At 43.8% G+C, this 23,592-nt stretch overlaps 1 protein-coding gene across 2 annotated transcripts in view; it reads right to left on the reverse strand.

Annotated features, from left to right (window-relative positions):
- Nucleotides 1-23,347, reverse strand: part of LOC139557338 (pleckstrin homology domain-containing family M member 2-like) — a 53,175-nt gene extending 29,828 nt beyond the window's left edge. Inside the window, exons 1-9 of one of the 2 annotated variants that reach the window (XM_071372016.1) lie at nucleotides 22,563-23,347; nucleotides 21,513-21,619; nucleotides 21,322-21,431; nucleotides 20,728-20,827; nucleotides 6,961-7,048; nucleotides 6,546-6,720; nucleotides 6,068-6,121; nucleotides 4,764-5,040; nucleotides 3,567-4,415 (exon numbers count right to left, since the gene is read on the reverse strand). In XM_071372016.1, the coding sequence (XP_071228117.1) occupies nucleotides 3,567-4,415; nucleotides 4,764-5,040; nucleotides 6,068-6,121; nucleotides 6,546-6,720; nucleotides 6,961-7,048; nucleotides 20,728-20,827; nucleotides 21,322-21,431; nucleotides 21,513-21,619; nucleotides 22,563-22,622 (1,820 nt within the window). In that variant the 5' untranslated portion in view covers nucleotides 22,623-23,347. The remainder of the gene's footprint in view (nucleotides 1-3,566; nucleotides 4,416-4,763; nucleotides 5,041-6,067; nucleotides 6,122-6,545; nucleotides 6,721-6,960; nucleotides 7,049-20,727; nucleotides 20,828-21,321; nucleotides 21,432-21,512; nucleotides 21,620-22,562) is intronic. The other variant, XM_071372019.1, reaches the window with a different exon arrangement.
- Between the last annotated feature and the right edge of the window lie 245 nt (nucleotides 23,348-23,592).

Raw genomic sequence — 23,592 nt, forward strand, 5'->3', positions numbered from 1 at the left:
CCCGAAAATCGGTGTTCTCACTAAAGTGTCTGTAGCGTCTGAATGGTTTGGCCTACAAACGAATCATCTGACCACTCAACGGAGAGATGAGACTCATGAACACGATGGTGTTCTCCGTTTCGCTCTGCGGCCAAAAGCGTCACGGAACTCGACTGAAGTTTGTACCGCTTATCTGCCAACTTCTGTCTGTTGCGTCTGAACAGTTTGAGCTACGCACTAATATGACCCCTCTATGGAAAGGTTAGACTCTCACTAGCACGTACATGTCGGAAAATGTAGGTATAAACCGAGTGTACAAAATATTAGGAACACATTCCTAATATTGAGTTGAACCCCTTTTGCCCTTAGATCTTCCTCAATTCGTCAGGGCATGGACTCCACAAGGTGTCGAAAGCGTTCCACAGTGATACTGGCATTTGGTGAGACTCCAATGCTTCCCACAGTTGTGTCAAGTTGACTCGACTTCCTTTGGGTGGTGGATTATTCTTGACAGACACAGGAAACTGAGTGTGAAAATTCCAGCAGCGTTGCAGTTCTTGACACACACAAACCGGTGCGCCTGGCACCTACTACCATAACCTGTTCAAAGAAACAAACCTTTGTCTTGTCCATTCACCCTCTGAATAGCACACATACTTCCAGTTCAAATCACTAAAGACTTAAAAATGGTCCAAGCACACACGTACAGAAGGCGCGACAGCGCCTTTTTCCCCTCAGGAGGCTGAGAAAGTTTGGCATGGGCCCTTAAATCCTCAAAAACTTCTACAGCAGCACCATTGAGAGCATCTTGACTGGTTGCATCACTGCCTGGTATGGTGCTAGAGGGTGGTGCGGAAAGGCCAGTACATCACTGGGGCCGAGCTCCTGCCATCCAGAACATCTAAAATGCATTCGGAAAGTATTCAGACCCTTCACTTTTTCCACTTTGTTACATTACAGGCTTATTCTAAAAATGATTAAAGAATAAATAATCCCCATCAATCGACACACAATACTCCATAATGACAAAACAAAAACAGGTCATTTTGCTAATTTAAAAAAAATATTAAACTGAAATATCATAATTACTTAAGTATTCAGACCCTTTACACAGTACTTTGTTGAAGCACCTTTGGCAGCGATTATAGATCCTCTCAAGCTCTGTCAGGTTGGATGGGGAGCGTCACCCCACAGCTACTTTCAGGTCTCACCAGAGATGTTCGATCAGGTTCAAGTTTGGGCTGTGGCTGGGCCACTCAAGGCAATTCAGAGACTCCCAAAGACGCTCCTGCATTGTCTTGGCTGTGTGCTTAGGGTCGTTGTCCTGTTGGAAGGTGAACTTTTGCCCCAGTCTGAGGTCCTGAGTGCTCTGGAGCAGGATTTCATGAAGGATCTCTCTGTACTTTGCTCTGTTCATCTTTCTCTCGATCCTGAATATTCTCCCAGTCCCTGCTGCTGAAAAACAATCCCCACAAGATGATGCTGCCACCACTAAGCTTCACCAAAGGGATGGTATTGGCCAGGTGATGAGCAGTGCCTGGTTTCCTCCAGACGTGACGCTTGGTATTCAGGCCAAAGAGTTCAATCTTGGTTGTATCAGACCAGAGAATCCATTAGGTGCCTTTTGGCAAACTCCAAGCGGGCTATCATGTGCCTTTTACGAAGGAGTGTCTTCCGTCTGGCCACTACCATAAAAGGCCTGCTTGGTGAAGTGCTGCAGAAATGGTTGTCCTTCTGGAAGGTTCTCCCATCTCCACAGAGGAACTCTGGAGCTCTGTCAGTGACCATCGGGCTCTTGGTCACCTCCCTGACCAAGGCCCTTCTCACCCGATTGCTCCGTTTGGCCAGGCTGTCAGCTCTAGGAAGAGTCTTGGTGGTTCCAAACTTCTTCCATTTAAAAATGGAGGCCACTGTGTTCTTGGGGACCTTCAATGCTGCATAAAATGTGTTGGTACCCTTCCCCAGATCTATGCCTTGACGCAATCCTGTCTCGGAGTACTACAGACAATTCCTTTGACCTCAAGGGTTGGTTTTTGCTCTGACATGCCCTGCCAACTGTGGGATCTTATATAGACAAGTGTGTGCCTTTCCAAATCATGTCCAATTAATTTAATTTACCACAGGTGGACTCCAATCAAGTTGTAGAAACATCTCAGGGATGATCAATGGAAAAGGGATGTGCCTGAGCTCAATTTCGGGTCTCATAGCAAAGGGTCTGAATACTTATGTTTTGCAAACATTTCTAAAAACCTGTTTTCACTGTCATTATGGGGTATTGTGTGTAGATTAAATAAATAAATCCTCATCAATCGATTTTAGAATAAGGCTGTAATGTAACAAAATGTGGACAAAGTGAAGGGGTCTGAATACTTTCTGAATGCACTGTATATGTCAGACGGTGTGGAAGGAAGGCCTGGAAAATCGTTAAAGACTCCAACTACCCAAGCCGCCATAGACTATTCTCTCTGCTTCCGCACGGCAAGCAGGACCTGTGCATCAAGTCTAACACCAACAGGCTCTTGAAAAGCTTTCTTCCCAAGCAATAAGACTGAAATAGCTAACAATATAGCTACACAGACTGAGTTAACCTTGTATCTTTATTGAAATTGTATTTTTACACTGTGTATATGCACACTGACAGGTCCTACACTCACTCCATCATCTGCTCACTCACACATAATATGTACATACATTTATAATGACTCTACACACACACACTCACTTACAAGCTGCAGCTACTCTGTTCATCTTATATAATTTTGCCTAGTCACCTTACCCCTATACATATTTACCTCCATCACTCCAGTATCCGGTGTAGGCCGTCAATGTAAATAATAATTTGTTCTTAACTGACTTGCCTAGTTAAATAATATATATATATATATATATATATCAAAATCCCTGCACCTTGTAAATATGCTATTGGAACTTCACCATGTATATAGTATGCTTACTTAGTTATTGTGTTTTCATATTTATTGTGTGTTTTACTAGTATTACATTATTATTGATTATTACACTGTTGGGTTTTGAGTTTGCAAGAAAGGCATTTCACTGTACTTGAAACATACACAGTCCATGTCTCAAGTCTTAAAAACCCTTCTTTAACCTGTCTCCTCCCCGTTCATCTACACTGATTGAAGTGGATCATAGCTTTCACATGGATTCCCCAGGTCAAGAGCAGGTGTTCCTAATGTTTTTACTTAGTGTATTATGGAAGTAGTTTAGTGCCCCAAAAAATTGGTTAAATATGGGTAAAAAATGTAATAATTTCTTATTTAAAAAAAAATAATCGCTCAGATATAGGACAGACGCTTAAAAGTGTATGAATATATTATTCAATGCGTTGCTATGGGCTAATAGCAGTAATGCCAAATTCAATGTTTCAAATACATGTTTTATATATTTGTTTGATACCTAAATGGGTTCTAAAATTCTAAATAAAATAGCTCAATGATCCTTGGTATGACCATCCTAAAACAATTCTATATGTTAGCAGGGTAGAACGGCCCCCCCAGCTTAGACAATGATTAAAAAGGTTCCATTCATGGTTCACCCAAACATGTGTAATTAATCTCCCAACTCACTTGAATTCTGCAGAATGGGAGTTTTCTGTTGGACTGAGACTGTCCTCTTCAGTTTCTCCAGCAGGCAATCCATTCTCAACCACCACTGCCTCCTCTAAGAAGGGGTCCTGTCCTGGTGGTGCCTCTGCCTCTCTCTCATCTTCATGGCCACCAGGAAGAGCCTGCGGCTGGCCATGCCCTGCAGTGTCATGGTGGCCACCACGCGTGGCAGCAGCATCTGGATTGTGGGGGATAAAGCAGTAAAAGTCTGCAGGGGCCGGAGGGGCCTGCAGGAAGTTGGGGCTCGGGGCCAGAGCAGGGCGCAGCAGGAGGGGGGCCCCAGCTTCAGGGTCAGGCGGCTCAATAATCGGATCCCCTCGAAAGGGCTGCTGCCCCGGGGGCTGGGAGATGGCTTCAGGGCTGCCAGAGGAGGACCTTCTGGGGAGGGAACTCTGATGGGTCTTCTCCCCCTTATCTTCTTCCTCTCTGTCTGGTCGCCACCAGGCCTGCCCCCCGTCCAGAGCTCCATTGAGCCGGTCCATAACATCACGTAGAGGCTGGCCCACACTGTCCATGGAGGTGTCAGTCATCTCCGGCAGCCGCAGGAGACCCTCTGACTCATTCTCCTCCTGGCCTTCCTCATCCCCCATCCCTCTCCTTCTCCTCACTGTCTCGGCCCCTGAGCCCTGTGGCGGCCCCACAGAGGGGCTACGGGAGTCTCCATCCAGCCCCTCTCCCCCTCTCACCTGGGTTCCGTCTTCTACCTCCGCTTGCTCGGAGGCCGCTGTGTTCTGTTCACTGCTCACCGTGGAGTCGCTGGAGCCCTTCACGACATGGCGCTTCTTGGCTGGCTTCCTTCGTCTGGCCATCCTGGTGGAAAGGAAAGCAGTATGTCATCATAGTTAGTCCATATGTACTCCTCCTAGGTCCATAAGAATTCATAACATTTCACAAGCCAAAAAGCTAGGGGACTTGCTGACCTGTATGAGTGTGCCAATAAATGAGGGCTTCGCTTGATCTGATAACCTCGATGTCTGTGAGCTAAAATGAAGATGGAACATGCCATTTGGATTCAATAACTCTAAGCTCTGTGTGTTGAGGCTGAAAAAAAGTGTGGGCAACATAAACCTGATAACCAGTTAGTGGCTAAGCAGCTAACTAGCCTACATCTCATGTAGTTTTACCCATAGAGGCTAATGTTAGGAGTGTGTGCTGTACCTGATAACCTCCAGCTCATTGCTGGTGCTCTCCATGTCGTCCACGGTGGTGGTGGTGTCGTGGGGGTGGCGGCTAGCAGTGTGGACGGGGGTGATGTCGGCCGAGGTGTTGGTGTCCGAATCCTTGTTGAAGGGGTTGTGTCTGGTGGGGCTGCGGGGCGGGGAAGTTCCCCTCACTGGGATAATGGCAGCCCGGAGAATCACAGAGTCTTTGAAGACCGTCTGAGGGTCTGAGGCGCTGGAGCGCGGACAGATAACCGGGTCGGTGAGGTCACCCTCTGCGGCAGGACGGGAGAGGAACACACAGTTAACAAAATAGAACAATCACACATACAGTATGCTACAGATAGTGTACACATTCTGGATCCAAATAATGAGAATGGATACTGGTGGGGCTTTGGCTGGGACAGGGATGAGGGCACGCAACCACACATTTCCCACAGGATGCACAGGACAAAGACAGGCAGGCAGAAAAAAAAAAGACAAGCTTGTTGAGTGACACAGGCATTGGTGAAACTATGTCAAATGAATGCAGTGACAGTGCTATAGTACATGCTACAGTTGGTGACAAAAACTTTGAAGGCAGAGTTGAACCTAGAACAAAGCCATGCAATCCAATGGTTCCAATAAGAAATAGATAAACCACATATATGCCGGCAGACACCGAACAGAGTGAGTACCAGCTACATCAGGCATTGCAGTTCTCGAGTATTATTCCACATCAATGCTGCGTACGCTTCAAGATCACGTCTTGTAAAATAAACATGTTGCCTGGTACATTAAAACATGATAGACAACATTAACAATTCACCAGTGCATAGAAATGTCTGCTTAGAAAATAACTTACTTGGCAATAAAATCGTATGAAAATTTTGCAATAGTGCCACAAATTTTCTTGCATAAAGGTGAGCAAAGAATTCCCCTAAAATTATATTTATTTTTACAACTAGGCATCATTATGCAATTCATCCCTTAATACTCTACACATGTAATGATATTGAGGACAATTGACATTTGATTCAGTAGTGTCTTAAAAGATAAGTGTAAAAGCACAGCAACAGTGGATTTTAATATGCTTACGAATCCATCTAGCCTACTTCCCAATAAACTAAAGTGCATAAAACAGAAGCCCCTTCATTGACTTCTCTACCATTTCCCTCTCAGCATTGATATTGCAATTAAGATACTCCAATTAAACCACTGACTACACAGAGGACCAGAATGCATTGACTGTGGGATGGAGGACATGCATGATGCTGTGAGCGGGGAGGAAGGCAGGATAGGGGAGGGGTAACCATGTCCCACCTTCCCAGTCTGCAGTTGGCTGCAACACGGGGAAGATGTCCCCGAAATCATAATCTAAAAAGGAGGGATAAGACTCAACGTTAGAACGAAAGGCCCGAGACAGAGGTAGAAAATGTGACATATGAGAGAAATATGATACACTTGATGAGAACAGTTACTGGTATGGATAGGTAAAGAAAATTACAAATAAATGGGGGCTCAATGGTTTATGGAAAGTGACAGGAGATAAAGCATTCACACCCTGGAGTTCATATACTGTGCTATGTGATCAATGTGAGTGCTAAGCTACTATTTCTACATTAAAACCCATGAGCCACAAGTGTCTTCCTGATCAATCCAACTTCAGCATCAATACTTCATTACTTGACAAACCAGCCTATGAATTAGGCTAGTGACACCGCATAAGACAGACGGGGAGGAGAGAAAAGACAGAGGTGGAGAAGGAGAAAAGGAAAGAGATGGATAGGTGAAGCCCGACCTTCGCTGGACGGGGCGATGGCGCTGTCGTCCCACTCCAGGTTGGTAGAGGTGAGGGAAGTGAAGGAAAGCAAAGAAAGGCTGTCCGAGCTGGGAAGGCGCTCCTCAAAGTCCAGCAGATTCTGGGGCTTGTAGTACTCCGGCATGTAGGGTGCCACATCCAAGTAAGGGACATCCTAACATCCAGAAAACAATTGGGGTTTGAGAGTGTTCTTGATGTTACATTACACATCTCTTTTTGACTGAACTATTTATTAGTTTTACACACAAACAAAATACTATGTTTAGATTATTTGGTTAAACCTGATGGTACTTTTTCTTATTGTCTTACAATAAAGCCTGAACTGTTGGACTTTTGTAAATGAAGTGTATTAATATGAATTATAATGGTTTTAAAGCACTGTCTAATAACTGACCAACTCCAGATCAAAGCGAATGAACTCCAGTCCCGACACCAACGTGAGGAAGAGTGTGAGGTGATCATGGCTGCACACCAATGCATTTCTGGGAAGAGATTCAAAGCAGATGGTTTATTTACAATAAGGGGACTAGTTATACGCATTAGTCATACAGACACACTTTCACACTCATCATATTTTTTTTTTCACCTTAATTTAATAAACCAGGTAGGCTAGTTGAGAACAAGTTCTCATTTACAACTGCAACCTGGCCAAGATAAAGCATAGCAGTGTGAACAGACAACAGAGTTACACATGGAGTAAACAATAAACAAGTCAATAACACAGTAGGGGGGAAAAGAGTCTATATACATTGTGTGCAAAAGGCATGAGGTAGGCAATAAATAGGCCATAGGAGCGAATAATTACAATTTAGCAGATTAACACTGGAGTGATAAAACATCAGATGATCATGTGCAAGTAGAGATACTGGTGTGCAAAAGAGCAGAAAAGTAAATAAATAAAAACAGTATGGGGATGAGGTAGGTAAATTGGGTGGGCTATTTACAGATGAACTATGTACAGCTGCAGCGATCGGTTAGCTGCTCAGATAGCAGATGTTTAAAGTTGGTGAGGGAAATAAAAGTCTCCAACTTCAGCAATTTTTGCAATTCGTTCCAGTCACAGGCAGCAGAGAACTGGAAGGAAAGGCGGCCAAATGAGGTGTTGGCTTTGGGGATGATCAGTGAGATATACCTGCTGGAGCGCGTGCTACGGGTGGGTGTTGTTATCGTGACCAATGAACTGAGATAAGGCGGAGCTTTACCTAGCATGGACTTATAGATGACCTGGAGCCAGTGGGTCTGGCGACGAATATGTAGCGAGGGCCAGCCGACTAGAGCATACGGGTCGCAGTGGTGGGTGGTATAAGGTGTTTTAGTAACAAAACGGATGGCACTATGATAAACTGCATCTAGTTTGCTGAGTAGAGTATTGGAAGCTATTTTGTAGATGACATCGCCAAAGTCGAGGATCGGTAGGATAGTCAGTTTTACTAGGGTAAGTTTTGCGGCGTGAGTGAAGGAGGCTTTGTTGCAAAATAGAAAGCCGATTCTAGATTTGATTTTGGATTGGAGATGTTTAATATGAGTCTGGAAGGAGAGTTTACGGTCTAGCCAGACACCTAGGTATTTATAGATGTCCACATATTCTAGGTCAGAACCGTCCAGGGTGGTGATGCTAGTCGAGCAGGCGGGTGCAGGCAGCAAACGGTTGAAAAGCATGCATTTGGTTTTACTAGCGTTTAAGAGCAGTTGGAGGCCACGGAAGGAGTGTTGTATGGCATTGAAGCTCGTTTGGAGATTAGATAGCAGTGTCCAAGGAAGGGCCAGAAGTATACAGAATGGTGTCGTCTGCGTAGAGGTGGATCAGGGAATCGCCCGCAGCAAGAGCAACATCATTGATATATACAGAGAAAAGAGTCGGCCCGAGAATTGAACCCTGTGGTACCCCCACAGAGACTGCCAGAGGACCAGACTACATGCCCTCCGATTTGACACACTGAACTCTGTCTGCAAAGTAGTTGGTGAACCAGGCAAGGCAGTCATCAGAAAAAGCGAGGCTACTGAGTCTGCCGATAAGAATATGGTGATTGACAGAGTCGAAAGCCTTGGCCAGGTCGATGAAGACGGCTGCACAGTACTGTCTTTTATCGATGGCGGTTATGATATCGTTTAGTACCTTGAGCGTGGCTGAGGTGCACCCGTGACCGGCTCAGAAACCGGATTGCACAGCGGAGAAGGTACGGTGGGATTCGAGATGGTCAGTGATCTGTTTATTAACTTGGCTTTCAAAGACCTTAGATAGGCAGGGCAGGATTGATATAGGTCTGTAACAGTTTGGGTCCAGGGTGTCTCCCCCTTTGAAGAGGGGGGATGACCGCGGCAGCTTTCCAGTCCTTGGGGATCTCAGACGATATGAAAGAGAGGTTGAACAGGCTGGTAATAGGGGTTGCGACAATGGCGGCGGATAGTTTCAGAAATAGAGGGTCCAGATTGTCAAGCCCAGCTGATTTGTATGGGTCCAGGTTTTGCAGCTCTTTCAGAACATCTGCTATCCGGATTTGGGTAAAGGAGAAGCTAGGGACGCTTGGGCGAGTAGCCGCGGGGGGGGGGGGGGGGGGGGGGGGCGGAGCTGTTGGCCGAGGTTGGAGTAGCCAGGAGGAAGGCATGGCCAGCCGTTGAGAAATGCTTGTTGAAGTTTTAGATTTTCATGGATTTATCGGTGGTGACCGTGTTAACTAGCCTCAGTGCAGTGGGCAGCTGGGAGGAAGTGCTCTTGTTCTCCATGGACTACAGTGTCCCAGAACTTTTTGGAGTTAGAGCTACAGGATGCAAATTTCTGCTTGAAAAAGCTAGCCTTTGCTTTCCTGACTGACTGCGTGTATTGGTTCCTGACTTCCCTGAACAGTTGCATATCGCGGGGACTATTCGATGCTATTGCAGTCCACCACAGGATGTTTTTGTGCTGGTCGAGGGCAGTCAGGTCTGGAGTGAACCAAGGGCTATATCTGTTCTTAGTTCTGCATTTTTTGAACGGGGCATGCTTATCTAAGATGGTGAGGAATTTACTTTTAAAGAATGACCAGGCATCCTCAACTGATGGGATGAGGTCAATATCCTTCCAGGATACCCGGGCCAGGTCAATTCTTGCTGCTACTACTACTCAATATGCTGCTACTACTCTGTTCATCATTTTACTCTTATTAACTATCCTTATGCCTAGTCACTAAACCCTGCGTTTATGTAAACTCCACAAAAAAATGTCCCTTTTTCAGGACCCTGTCTCTCAAAGATAATTCGTAAAAATTAAAAATTAAAATATGCACCTGTGGAACGAACGGTCGTTAAGACACTAACAGCTTACAGACGGTAGGCAATTAAGGTCACACTTATGAGAACTTAGGACACTAAAGAGGCCTTTCTACGGACTCTGAAAAAGACTAAAAGAAAGATGCCCAGGGTCCCTGCTCATCTGCGTGAACGTGCCTTAGGCATGCTGCAAGGAGGCATGAGGACTGCAGATGTGGCCAGGGAAAGAAATTGCAATGTCCGTACTGTGAGACACCTAAGACAGCGCTACAGGGAGACAGGACGGACAGCTGATCGTCCTCGCAGTGGCAGACCACGTGTAACAACAGCTGCACAGGATCGATACATCCGAACATCACACCTGAAGGACAGGTACAGGATGGCAACAACAACTACCCAAGTTACACCAGGAACGCACAATCCCTCCATCAGTGCTCAGACTGTCCTCAATAGGCTGAGAGAGGCTGGACTGAGGGCTTGTAGGCCTGTTGTAAGGCAGGTCCTCACCAGACATCACCAGCAACAATGTCACCTATGGGCACAAACCCACCGTCGCTGGACCAGACAGGACTGGCAAAAAGTGCTCTTCACTGACGAGTCGCGGTTTTGTCTCACCAGGGATGATGGTCTGATTCGAGTTTATCGTTGAAGGAATGAGCATTACACCGAGGCCTGTACTTTGGAGCGGGATCGATTTGGAGGTGGAGGGTCCGTCATGGACTGGGGAGGTGTGTCACAGCTTCATCGGACTGAGCTTGTTGTCATTGCAGGCAATCTCAATGCTGTGCATTACAGGGAAGAAATCCTCCTCCCTCATGTGGTACCCTTCCTGCAGGCTCATCCTGACATGACCCTCCAGCATGACAATGCCACCAGCCATACTGCTCGTTCTGTGTGTGATTTCCTGCAAGACAGGAATGCCAGTGATCAGCCATGGCCAGCGAAGAGCCAAGATCTCAATCCCATTGAGCACATCTGGGACCCGTTGGATCAGAGGGTGAGGGCTAGGGCAATTCCCCCCAGAAGTGTCCGGGAACTTGCAGGTGCCTTGGTGGAAGAGCGGGGTAACATCTCACAGCAAGAACTGGCAAATCTGGTACAGTCCACGAGGAGGAGATGCACTGCAGTACTTAATGCACCTGGTGGCCACACCAAATACTGACTGTTACTTTTTTGACCCCCCTTTTGTTCAGGGACACATTATTAAATTTATGTTAAATTTATGTCTCAGTTGTTGAATCTTGTTATGTTCATACAAATATTTACAAATGTTAAGTTTGCTGAAAATAAAACAGTTGGCAGTGAGAGGACGTTTTTAATGTTGCTGCGTTTATCTAGGTATTTGTAGGATGACACTTATTCAATAAATAAGCCACTAGATGTGACAATGCTAACCTTCTCTGGCTGAGTGTGAGCTCCGGTAAAGGTCATGAATTTAATTTCTTTGTACATTCAAGACCAGTTGGAGACCATAAAAGGAGGCCTGCAGTAACTGAAAAGCAGTCTGGAGATCTTCAACAGCCTGAACCAGAGAAGGAGAACATTAGTATATAACTAGCATCTACATATAGATGCAACTTTGCCGGTTGCATCCCATTTCCCAAATGGTGTCACTTGCCACTGGCATAGCTGCAGCTTTGGTGCTGTGCCCTGATCTAAAGCCAGACTGAACTGTGCTCAGTATGTTCCTTTCAATGAATACGTTTTTTTTTTAACTGTGTTCATCATGGATTCAAAGACCTTGGCCAGGATAGGGAGTTTAGAGATAGGAGCATAGTTATTAGCATCTGAGGAATCTCCACCCTTTAGCAGTGGGAGGACATAAGCGGATTTCCAAATGCTGGGTATGGAATTGGTCAAGAGACTCAAGTTGAAAATGTGAGCCACAGGTTCAGTAATAATACCAGCTGGTATCTTTAAGAGGTAGGAGGGATCCAGGTTGTCTGGACCTGCAAACTTTTTAGTGTCTCTTGCCTTTAGAGCTTCACAGACCTTAGCATAAGAAACAGGCTCAAAATGTAAATGGTTCACAAGGGCATATAATTTACTGAAACAGAGCTTACATTAGAAGCCTGAGCCCCAACATGATCAAAAACTTACAAAAACTTACAGCATGCAGTTGAAGTCGGAAGTTTACATACACTTAGGTTGGAGTCATTAAAACTCGCTTTCAACCACTCCACAAATTTCTTGTTACCAAACTATAGTTACGGCAAGTCACTTAGGACATCTACTTTGTGCACAACACAAGTAATTTTCCCAACAATTGTTTCCAGACAGATTATTTCACTGTATCACAATTCAGAAGTTTACATACACTAAGTTGACTGTGTCTTTAAACAGCTTGGAAAATTCCAGAAAATGTCATGGCTTTAGAAGCTTCTGAAAGGCTAATTGACATAATTTGAGTCAATTGGAGGTGTACACCTGTGGATGTATTTCAAGGCCTACTTTCAAACTCAGTGCCTCTTTGCTTGACATCATGGGAAAATCAAAAGAAATCAGCCAAGACCTCACAAAAAAATTGTAGACCTCCACAAGTCTGGTTCATCCTTGGGAGCAATTTCCAAATGCCTGAAGGTACCACATTCATCTGTACAAACAACAGTACGCAAGTATAAACACAATGGGACCACGCAGCCGTCACACCGCTCAGGGAGGAGACGCATTCTGTCTCCTAGAGATGAACGTAGTTTGGTGCGAAAAGTGCAAATCAATCCCAGAACAACAGCAAAGTACCTTGTGAAGATATTGGAGGAAACAGGTACAAAAGTATCTATATCCACAGTAAAATGAGTCCTATATCTACATACCTGAAAGGCCGCTCAGCAAGGAAGAAGCCACTGCTCCAAAATCGCCATAAAAAAATCCAGACTACGGTTTGTAACTGCACATGGGGACAAAGATTGTACTGTCTGATGGAACAAAAATGGAACTGTTTGGCCATAATGACCATCGTTATGTTTGGTGGAAAAAGCGGGATGCTTGCAAGCCGAAGAACACCATCCCAACCGTGAAACATGGGGATGGTAGCATCATGTTGTGGGGGTGCTTTGCTGCAGGAGGGACTGGTGCACTTCACAAAATAGACAGCATCATGAGGGGAAATTATGTGGATATATTGAAGCAACATCTCAAGACATCAGTCAGGAAGTTAAAGCTTAGTCGCAAATGGGTCTTCCAAATGGACAATGACCCAAAGCATACTACCAAAGTTTTTGCCAAATGGCTTAAGGACAACAAAGTCAAGGTATTGGAGTGGCCATCACAAAGCCCTGACCTCAATCCCATAGAAAATTTGTGGTCAGAACTGAAAAAGCGTGTGGGAGCAAGGAGGCCTTACTAACCTGTCTCAGATACACCAGCTCTGTCAGGAGGAAAATAGACCCAACTTATTGTGGGAAGCTTGTGGAAGGCTACACGAAACGTTTGACCCAAGTTAAACAAATTTAAAGGCAATGCTACCAAATACTAATTGAGTGTGTAATCTGACCCACTGGGAATGTGATGAAATAAATAAAAGCTGAAATAAATTATTCTCGCTATTATTCTGACATTTCACATTCTTAAAATAAAGTGGTGATCCTAACTGATCTAAGACAGGCAATTTTTACTAGGATTAAATGTCAGGAATTATGAAAAACTGAGTTTAAATGTAGTTGGCTAAGGTGTATGTAACTTCAACTGTATTCGAAGTGCTTGTTAAAAACCCCTACAATATGGTCTTTATCCTTCACTTTATTAGAATCCATCATTAATTGGTCAGGAAGACCAGAGGAAACATTAGAACCTGACACTGATTTAAAATCAAATTGTATTTGTCACATGCACCTTACAGTGAAATGCTAACTTTCAAGCCCTTAACCAACAAAGCAGTTTAAAAAAAAAATACCAACAAAAAAATTAAAAGTAACAAGTAATTAAAGAGCAGCCGTTAAATAACAATAGCGAGGCTATATACAGGGGGTACCGGTACAGAGTCAATGCGTGGGGGCGCCGGTTTGTCGAGGTAATTGAGTTAATATGTATGTGTAGGTAGAGTTATTAAAGTGACTATGCATAGATAATAACAGAGAGTAGCAGCAGCGTAAAAGAGGGGGGGGGGGGGGCAATGCTAATAGTCTGGGTAGCCATTTGATTAGATGTTCAGGAGTCTCATGGCTTGGTGGTAGAAGCCTCTTGGACCTAGACTTGGCACTCAGGTACCGCTTGCTGCGCGGTAGCAGAGAGAACAGTCTATGACTAGGGTGGCTGGAGACTGACAATGTTTAGGGCCTTCCTCTGACACCGCCTGGTATAGAGGTCCTGGATGGCGGAAGCTTGGCCCCAGTGATGTACTGGGCCGTACGCAGTACCCTCTGTAGTGCCTTGCGGTCGGAGGCCGAGCAGATGCCATACCAGGCAGTGATGCAACCAGTCAGGATGCTCTCGATGGTGCAGCTGTAAAACATTTTGAGGATCTGAGGACCATTGCCAAATCTTTTCAGTCTCCTGAGGGGGAATAGGTTTTGTTGTGTTCTCTTCACGACTTGTCTTTGTGTGTTTGGACCATGTTAGTTTGTTGGTGATGTGGATGCCAAGGAACTTGAAGCTCTCAACCTGCTCAACTACAGCCCCGTTAATGAGAATGGGGGCGTGTTCAGTCCTTTTCCTGTAGTCCACAATCATCTCCTTTGTCTTGATCACGTTGAGGGAGAGGTTGTTGTCCTTGCACAACACAGTCAGGTCTCTGACCTCTTCCCTATAGGCTGTCATGTTGTTGATCAAGCCTACCACTGTTGTGTCATCGGCAAACTTAATGATGGTGTTGGAGTCGTGCCTGGCCGTGCAGTCATGAGTGAACAGGGTGTACAGGAGGGGGCTGAGCACGCACACCTGAAGGGCCCCCGTGTGGAGGATCAGCGTGGCAGATGTGTGGTTACCTACCCTTACCACCTGGGGGCGGCCCGTCAGGAAGTCCAGGATCCAGTTGCAGTCGGAGGTTTTTAGTCCCAGGGTCCATAGCTTAGTAATCAGCTTTGAGGGCATTATGGTGTTGAACGCTGAGCTGTAGTCAATGAATAGCATTCTCACATCGGTGTTCCTTTTGTCCAGGCGGTAAATGGAAGTGTGGAGTGCAATAGAGATTGTATCATCTGTGGATCTGTTGGGGCAGTATGCAAACTGAGTGGGTCTAGGGTTTCTGGGATAATGGTGTTGATGTGAGCCATGACCAACCTTTCAAAGTACTTCATGGCTACAGATTTAAGTGCTACGGGTCGGTGGTCATTTAGGCAGGCTACCTTTGTGTTCTTGGGCACAGGGACTATGGTGGTCTGCTTGAAACATGTTGGTATTACAGACAGTGAGGTTGAAAATGTCATTGAAGACACTTGCCAGTTGGTCAGCGCGTGCTCGCAGTACACGTCCTGGTAATCCGTCTCGCCATGTGAATGTTGACCTGTTTAAAAAGGTCTTACATCGGCTGGTTCGTCGGAGGGCATAAGAGGATTTCTTGTAAGCTTCCGGGTTAGAGTCCCGCTCCTTTAAAGCGGCAGTGCCCGAGTCACTGGTGCATCCTGCTTGAATTTTCGCTTGTAAGCAGAAATCAGGAGGATAGTTATGGTCAGATATGCCAAATGGAGGGCGAGGGAGAGCTTTGTATGCGTCTCTGTGTGTGGAGTAAAGGTGCTCTAGAGTTTTTCCCCCTTCTGATTGCACATTTAACATGCTGGTAGAAATGAGGTAAAACGGATTTAAGTTACCCTGCATTAAAGTCCTCGGCCACTAGGAGTGCCGCCCATGGATGAGCGTTTTCCTGTTTGCTTTTGGCTGTATACAGCTCATTGAGTGTGGTCTTAGTGCCAGCATCGGTTTGTGGTGGAAAATAGACAGCTACGAAGAATATAGATGAAAACTTTCTAGGTAGATACAGCTTATCATAAGATACTCTACCTCAGGGGAGCAAAACCTCAGGACTTCCTTAGATATCATGCAGCAGCTGTTGTTTACAAATATACATAGAACGCCACCACTTGTCTTACCAGAGGCTGCTGTTCTATCCTGCCGATACAGTGTATAACCCGCAAGCTGTATGTTACTCATGTCGTCGTCCAGCCACGACTCGGTGAAACATAAGATATTACAGTTTTTAATGTCCCATTGGTAGGATATACGTGCTTGTAGTTCATCCACTTTTTTATCCAGCAATTGTACGTTGGCCAATAATACCGATGGCGAAAGCCCCTCGTCACCGGATCCTCACAAGGCACCCCGATCTCCTGCCGCGAAACCTCCCTCTTTCTCCTGCGAATGGCAGGGATGAGGGCCTGTTCACGTGTCTGGAGTAAATCCCTCTCGCCCGACTCTTTAAAGAAAAATTATTCATCCAGTTCAATGTGAGTAATCGCTGTTCTGATGTCCAAAAGCTATTTTCGGTCATAAGAGACGGTAGAAGCAACATTATGTACAAAATAAGTTACAAACAATGCGAGAAAAAAAATGTGCACGGTTGGTTAAGAGCCCATAAAAACAGCAGCCGTACCCTCCGGCACCATCATCTTTTGATTCGCTTCCAGAACTTGGACGGGTAGTTTAGATTCTCTGTGACTGCATTTAGATAGAAATCAGATTTAGACTTCCTGATTAATCCTGTACATTTGTTTATTACAGATCTGAAGGAGGCCCAGTCAACAGGAGCATTTGTATGTCTAGCTTGAGCCCAAGAGACATTTATCTTTCTGATGAATTATGCCAAGTTACTTGAAAACCCTTCCACTGATTCTAAATGTATTCAAAAGGACATGCTGATCACAGATGGACAGAAATGTCATATAAAAATAGTCCCAGGCAGTGTCAACATCGGGAATCAGACATGGCAATATTAAATGGTACAGATCATGTCAGAACGCTTGCTCATAAAACTGTCTAAAACATATTTTAAAAATATAACAGGGTTTGGCTTTGGTCATCTTTGTATTTCTAACACAAGCAATTGCAAAATGATCATCATTACAGAATATCCCAGTCGATCCGTTACTGGTACTCCATCTATATGCATGTACAGTGCATTCGGAAAGTATTCAGATCCCTTCCCTTTTTCCACATTGTTACGTTACAGCCATACTCTAAATTAATTTCAAAATCCTCACCAACCTACACACAATACCCCATAATTACTTATTTACATAAGTATTAACCTCTTATGCAAGGGGGCAGTATTTTCACGTCCGGATGAAAAGCGTGTCATAAGTAAACTTCCTGCTACTCAGGCCCAGAAGCTAGGATATGCATATTATTAGAAGATTTGGATAGAATACACTCTGAAGTTTCTAGCCCGAGGACAAGCCCGAGGACAAACCATCCAGGGAAGAAAATTGAGGTCACTCTTTTCAATGGGTTTTCATTGGGAATCTAGAATTCTAAGGCAGTTGCTTGCAGTTCCTATCGCAGCCACTGGATGTCAACAGTCTTCAGAAATCGGTTGATGTTTTTCTTTTGAGTAATGAAGAAGTAAGGCTGTCCAGAACGAGGGTCGAGTGAAGTGTACTGTTTGATAGAGGTGCAAGACCTGAAAGCTCACTACACTTTGTTTTCCTCCGGTATTGAACACAGTTATCACGTCTTAAGTTTTGATCAATTATTTACATTAAAAAATACCTAAAGTTGTATTAGGAAAGCTGTTTGAAATGTTTGGACAAAGATTAAAGGTCATTTATGAGATATTTTGTAGTCACGTGGCACGAGTTGGAACCGGTGTTTTTCTGGATCAAACGCGCCAAATAAATTGACATTTTGGATATATAACGACGGAAATAATCGAACAAAAGGACCATTTGTGATGTTTATGGGACATATTGGAGTGCCAACAGAAGAAGCTCGTCAAAGGTAAGGCATGAATTATATCTTTATTTCTGAGTTTCGTGTCGTGCCTGGCAAGTTGAATTATGATTGTTTGATGGGGTGCTATCCTCAGATAATAGCATGGTTTGCTTTCGCCGTAAAGCTTTTTGAAATCTGACACAGCGGCTGGATTAACAAGAAGTGTATCTTTAACTTCTTTGGGGTAGGGGGCAGTATTTTCATGTCCGGATGAAAAGCATGCCCAGAGTAAACGGCCTGCTACAAAGCCATAAAAGCTAGAATATGCATATTATTAGTAGATTTGGATAGAAAAATCTGAAGTTTCTAAAACTGTTTGAATGATGTCTGTGAGTATAACAGAACTCATATGGCATGCAAAAACCTGAGAAGAAATCCAACCAGGAAGTGGGAAATCTGTGGTTGGTCGATTTTGAACTCAGCTCCGATTGAAGATAGTGTGATATTGGTAATGTTGCACTTCCTAAGGCTTCCACTAGATGTCAACAGTCTTTAGAGCCTTGTCTGATGCTTCTACTGTTAAGTGGGGCCGAATGAGAGGGGTCTATCATGACCTGAACAAGTGCTGACCATGCGTGTTCATGTGAGAGCGAGCTCTGTTCCATCGCACTTCTGAAGACAAAGGAATTCTCCGGTTGGGACATTATTGAAGAATTATGTTAAAAACATCCTAAAGATTGATTCAATACTTCGTTTGTCATGTTTTTACGGACTGTAATATAACTTTTTTAACTTTTCGTCCGTACTTTCCGCTGGACTTGCCCACGCGTCGTGAGTTTGGAAAGTGTACTGAACGCTAGAACAACGAGGAATTTGGACATAAATGGACATTATCAAACAAAACAAACATTTATTGAGGAACTGGGATTCCTGGGAGTGCATTCTGATGAAGATCAAAGGTAAGTGAATGTTTATAATGTTATTTCTGACTTCTGTTGACTGCACAATATGGCAGATATATTTTTGTCTTGATTGGGGCTCTGAGCGCCAACCTCAGATTATTGCATGGTTTGCTTTTTCCGTAAAGCTTTTTTGAAATCTGACACAGCGGTTGCATTAAGGAGAAGTGCATCTAAAATTCCATGCATAACACTTGTATTTCATCAACATTTATAATGAGTATTTCTGTAAATTGATGTGGCTCTCTGCAAAATCACCGGATGTTTTGGAACTTCTGAACGTAACGCGCCAATGTAAACTCAGATTTCTGGATATAAATATGAACTTTACCGAACAAAACATACATGTATTGTGTAACATGAAGTCCTATGAGTGTCATCTGATGAAGATCATCAAAGGTTAGTGATTCATTTTATCTATATTTCTGCTTTTTGTGAATCCTCTCTTTGGCTGGAAAAATGGCTGTGTTATTCTGTGAACAGGCACTCACCAAACATAATCATTTGGTTTCCTTTCGTCGTAAACCCTTTTTGAAATCGGACACTGTGGCTGGATTTACAACAAGTGTATATTTAAAATGGTGTAAAATACATGTATGTTTGAGGAATTTTAATTATGGGATTTCTGTTTTGAATTTGTGGCCCTGCAGTTTCACTGGCTGTTGAAGAGGTGGGACGCTACCGTCCCACGTACCCTAGAGAGGTTAAGAAACTGTGACGAAACATTTAATCTTGTGCTTTTCTAATAACTAATTTGTGATCATGCAAGTGACCGATTGAACAAATCCTCACTATCTGCAATTCGGCAGTACGCCCAGACCATTGCTTTGAGAACGAAAGATGTCAATTTCAAGGTCTCAGCTTCGAGAGAAGAAGTGTTGTGAGGTATTGGTCTGTCACATGCATAAACCAGTATTGGTCGGTCACATGAATGAAGCAAACGTTAATGATTAATTAATTATGAATGAAGAATAAGCTAAAATCATGCATCTATAACTTGTTTGCAGAATAAAAGAACTAACGGGACTGCCCTGGTAGAGCTCCTGACAGATGTTCACTATGGTGCATCAAGTTTGCTGGAACCTCTCCAGTTAACTGTTAATAAACAATGATTCATTTAGTGTCCCACAGTGTCCCATGTGTAGTATTTCCACGACAACCCTTGCTATGAGACTCGAAATTTAACTCCTGTGCATTCTGTTTCAATTGATCATCCTTGAAATGTTTCTACAACTTCATTGGAGTTCACCTGTGACAAATTCAATCGATTGGACATGATTTGGGAAGGAACACACCCGTCAATATAAGATCCCACAGTTGACAGTGCATGCCAGAGCAAAAACCAAGGTAGTAGTGGAGGCATCATGCTGTGGGGATGTTTTTCAGCGGCAAGGACTGGGAGACTGGTCAGCATCGAGGCAAAGATAAATGGAGCAAAGTACAGAGAGCTGGCGCGCTCAGAACTTTAGACTGGGGCAAAGGTTCAACTTCCAAAAGGACAACAACCCTAAGCACAAAGCCAAGACAACACGAGTTGCTTCAGGACAAGTCTCTGAATCTCCTAGAGTGACCCAGCCAGAGCCCGGACTTGAACCTGATCTAACATCTCTGGAGAGACCTGAAAATAACTGTGCAGTAATGCTCCCCATCCAAACTGACAGTGCTTGAGAGGATCTGCACAGAATGGGAGAAACTCCCCAAATACAGGTGTGCCAAGCTTGTAGCGTACCCATACCCAAGAAGAATCGAGGCTGTAATCGCTGCCAACGGTGCTTCAACAAAGTACTGAGTAAAGGGTCTGAATAATTATGTAAATGTGAGGGGGGGGGGGGGGGGGGTGTAGATTGATGGGGGGAAAAACAAATGTAATTAATTTTAGAATAAGGCTGTAAGGTAACAAAATGTAGAAAAAGTCAAGGGGTCTGAATACTTTTCGAATGCACTGTATGCATGCATGTATGTATATATTAAATATTGTATTTTCTTATTCCTTGTGTTACTATTTTTATTATCTTTTGATTCTGCATAGTTGGGACAGGCTCGTAGGCAAGCATTTTATAGTAAAGTCTACACCCGTTGTATTCGGTGCATGTGACAATTATATTTGATTTTAGTCTAAATGCATAATTTAGTGCTCTTTGGGTCAGAACACTCACTTGAAGTAATACTTCTGCAGCAATCCTTGGTTCTCTTGGAAGAGACGGAGGTAGCTTTCTAAGGAGCTCTCACTCAGTGCTAGGTATAGCCAGGCACGACCTGCACAGAAAATAAATATAAACAAGGGACAAACATGGGCATATGTAGGTCATATTTACTAGTACCATGTATTATTTATTTCCTGCCTGAACTTACAAATAAGTAGGCCTGCAAAGAAACCTCTAAAAGGAGAAACATATTTTCCTGCCTGAACTTGCAAATAAGTAGGCCTGCAAAGAAACCTCTGTAAAAGGAGAAACATATGTGCAAACACCAATGGTAACTACTGTAATCCTGACCTCAAATAACAACATTATCTTATGCTACATTTCTGTCATGTGGCATAAGAGGAACTTACAATTGGCAAACCACTGGCTAACAAATGTCATTCATTTTATCACAGTAAATGTAGGTGTATGAATTGATTGACAGAAATGGCATGTCTGCGTGTTTTAGGGTTAACTGCTGTGAAACGTTTGTTTCTCAAGTTGCCCACAAGACTGACCATGAATGTGGTTGTGTGCGTAAGAAAGCAGTAAAAATGGTGTTCTTACTTCGCCCAAGGTTGGTTGCTATGTGCTGGAGCTCGTCTACCTGCCGGACCGCTTCCCTGCGGGTGAAGTGTAGAACCAGTACCCAGTAACCTGAGGAGATATCCTGCAGCCTGCAATGCACAGACCATGAGAGTTTAACTGAGTTAGGATGTATTAAAGTACTGAGCAGATTTGGCTCTCAGTCTTCTTACCCATAGAGTAGAGCATGGTCAAGGTGCTCGCACAGTCGCTGTAGGACCCGGTCGTGATTCCGGATGGCTGGAGTTTCATCCTCACAGGCAGCAAAGTAACTCTGCAACTGCAGTCAGAGCACAAAACATGTGGAGCTGACAAGAGTACTAGGCCCACAGCCAAACTAGAAATATAGGGATATCTTCTTCATGAGATGTTGACAGGAGTCCCTCAGTGACAGATATCTGCAAGCATGGAGCCTGAAATTGGATAATTGCTACTGTACATCTGACGCACTAAATGGTATTACTATGACTGACTAAAAAGCATTAATCAGACTTTTGTTCGTAACCTCTGAAAAGACTAGTTTAACAGGACTGACTGAATATAAAGGAATGTGGGATCTTAAATTCCAGTCACCTGATGACGATCATGTGACTGGGAACAGGAACAAACGGAATGTAAACTGGAGAGGATTTGAAAATCATACCAGGCAAGGTCTATTAAGCACTGACTGTCAGTCTGGCACAGTGCAAATAGTTTGGAAGGATGGGACTGAACGTTAACACTGTATGCAAAGGATGAACGTCAACAAACATTCAACCAGGGTTTAGCCTAATTGATTAAGTAACCCAGAAGTCAAATTGAATGTGGTCACAGTATGCGTAACTATACCTATCTTACGCAAGCATATTGAAATGTGTTTGGAAAATAAGCAAAAAAAGTTATTTTGGCCTTCAAATTGAATTGGCCGTGACTCAGAATTTTAGAAGCAATAAATATTGTTTGTTTACATGACAGCATTAGCCAATACAACACAGTGTCAGCTAGCTAGACAAAACACCCATGACATTACAAACGTAATCCATGTGTTTAACGTTAGTTAAACAATCTTCAAAGACCTCAGATAGTCAGCAACTGTTTTCTACTATGAGTCAGGCCCACTTATCATGGCAAGCAGGATAATACTGGTGTTTACCGTCTTCAAATAAATTAGCTAGCTGATCTTACTAACATGACTTTGAGCTAACTAGCTAACTGTATGTGTATAGACTTGATATCAGTCTTACCTTCTTGACAGACGAAGAAATGTTTTCCAATATTCGGTCCTTGACTTTGAGTTGATCCATCACTGACTGGTCTCCTTGGCTGCCTGCAGCTGTCAGCTGATTTCCAGAGGTCTCAATGTGGTCTGCTGTCGATGTTCTCAAAGCTAGCCAGCCATATATTTTCAACACTGATAATTGGCTAGCGAAGCGAACAACATAACATCAACCAAGCAGCTGGCTAGGTAATGTAACAACTAGCATAAGACAACATGGCCATAGCTACTAACGTTGACTGGCAACGTCGTCCTCCCTCATGCTAGTCCTCCTACTATGTTTCGAATGGCTAACGTCGTTAGTCAACCGAATTGGCCAGCACGTTAGTTGGCGTCAGCGCTAGTAGGGAATAAATCTCCTGCTGTCGTAGCCGGTAGCTTTTACTTTTTGTAGTTAGCACTCAACTTGTTCAAACTTATGTTGTAGTTCAACTTTATGATGTAAAATGTAGAAACCATGACACATTCAAGACGATGCTAACCCAGTTTCTAAAGCCAGAGGTGCAACATCGCGAGGCTTCCGGGAACGCTTTTGCGAAACAGAGCAAGCAGAACAGACCAGGGTTTCGGATTTAACAATTAAATTATAGAAGTGAAAAGGTATTCTATAGTTAATTTTCTAGAAATGTCAATACACAACCTAAATTCGAGCCCATGTCTTAAGTAATTGAACATGTTATTACTCCAACCTCGTGAAATTGACACGTTTTCCTCTTTGTCAAAAATTACTTTATATCGAAGGAGTGCCTTTAACTTGACGTCCTGCACATGCGCATTCCGGCGCGAGACCATCATTAGAGCCGAAGAAGTGTTTCTGCGCATGAGCTTAACTAGCCAACGTCTCCATGACATGGCCTAGAAGCGTGATCGGGTATTTCCATTTGGGAAGCAGTTTCTGCCCATCTTCATACTGTACTGTCTATGGTTAAGTTTAGCAGCTAGCCATTTGAAGTTATAGAATTGACTGATACGTCACCAAATGCCTGTCAACGAGCTCG

The sequence above is a fragment of the Salvelinus alpinus genome, chromosome 28, assembly GCF_045679555.1.
Source record: "Salvelinus alpinus chromosome 28, SLU_Salpinus.1, whole genome shotgun sequence".
Lineage (NCBI taxonomy): Eukaryota > Metazoa > Chordata > Actinopteri > Salmoniformes > Salmonidae > Salvelinus > Salvelinus alpinus.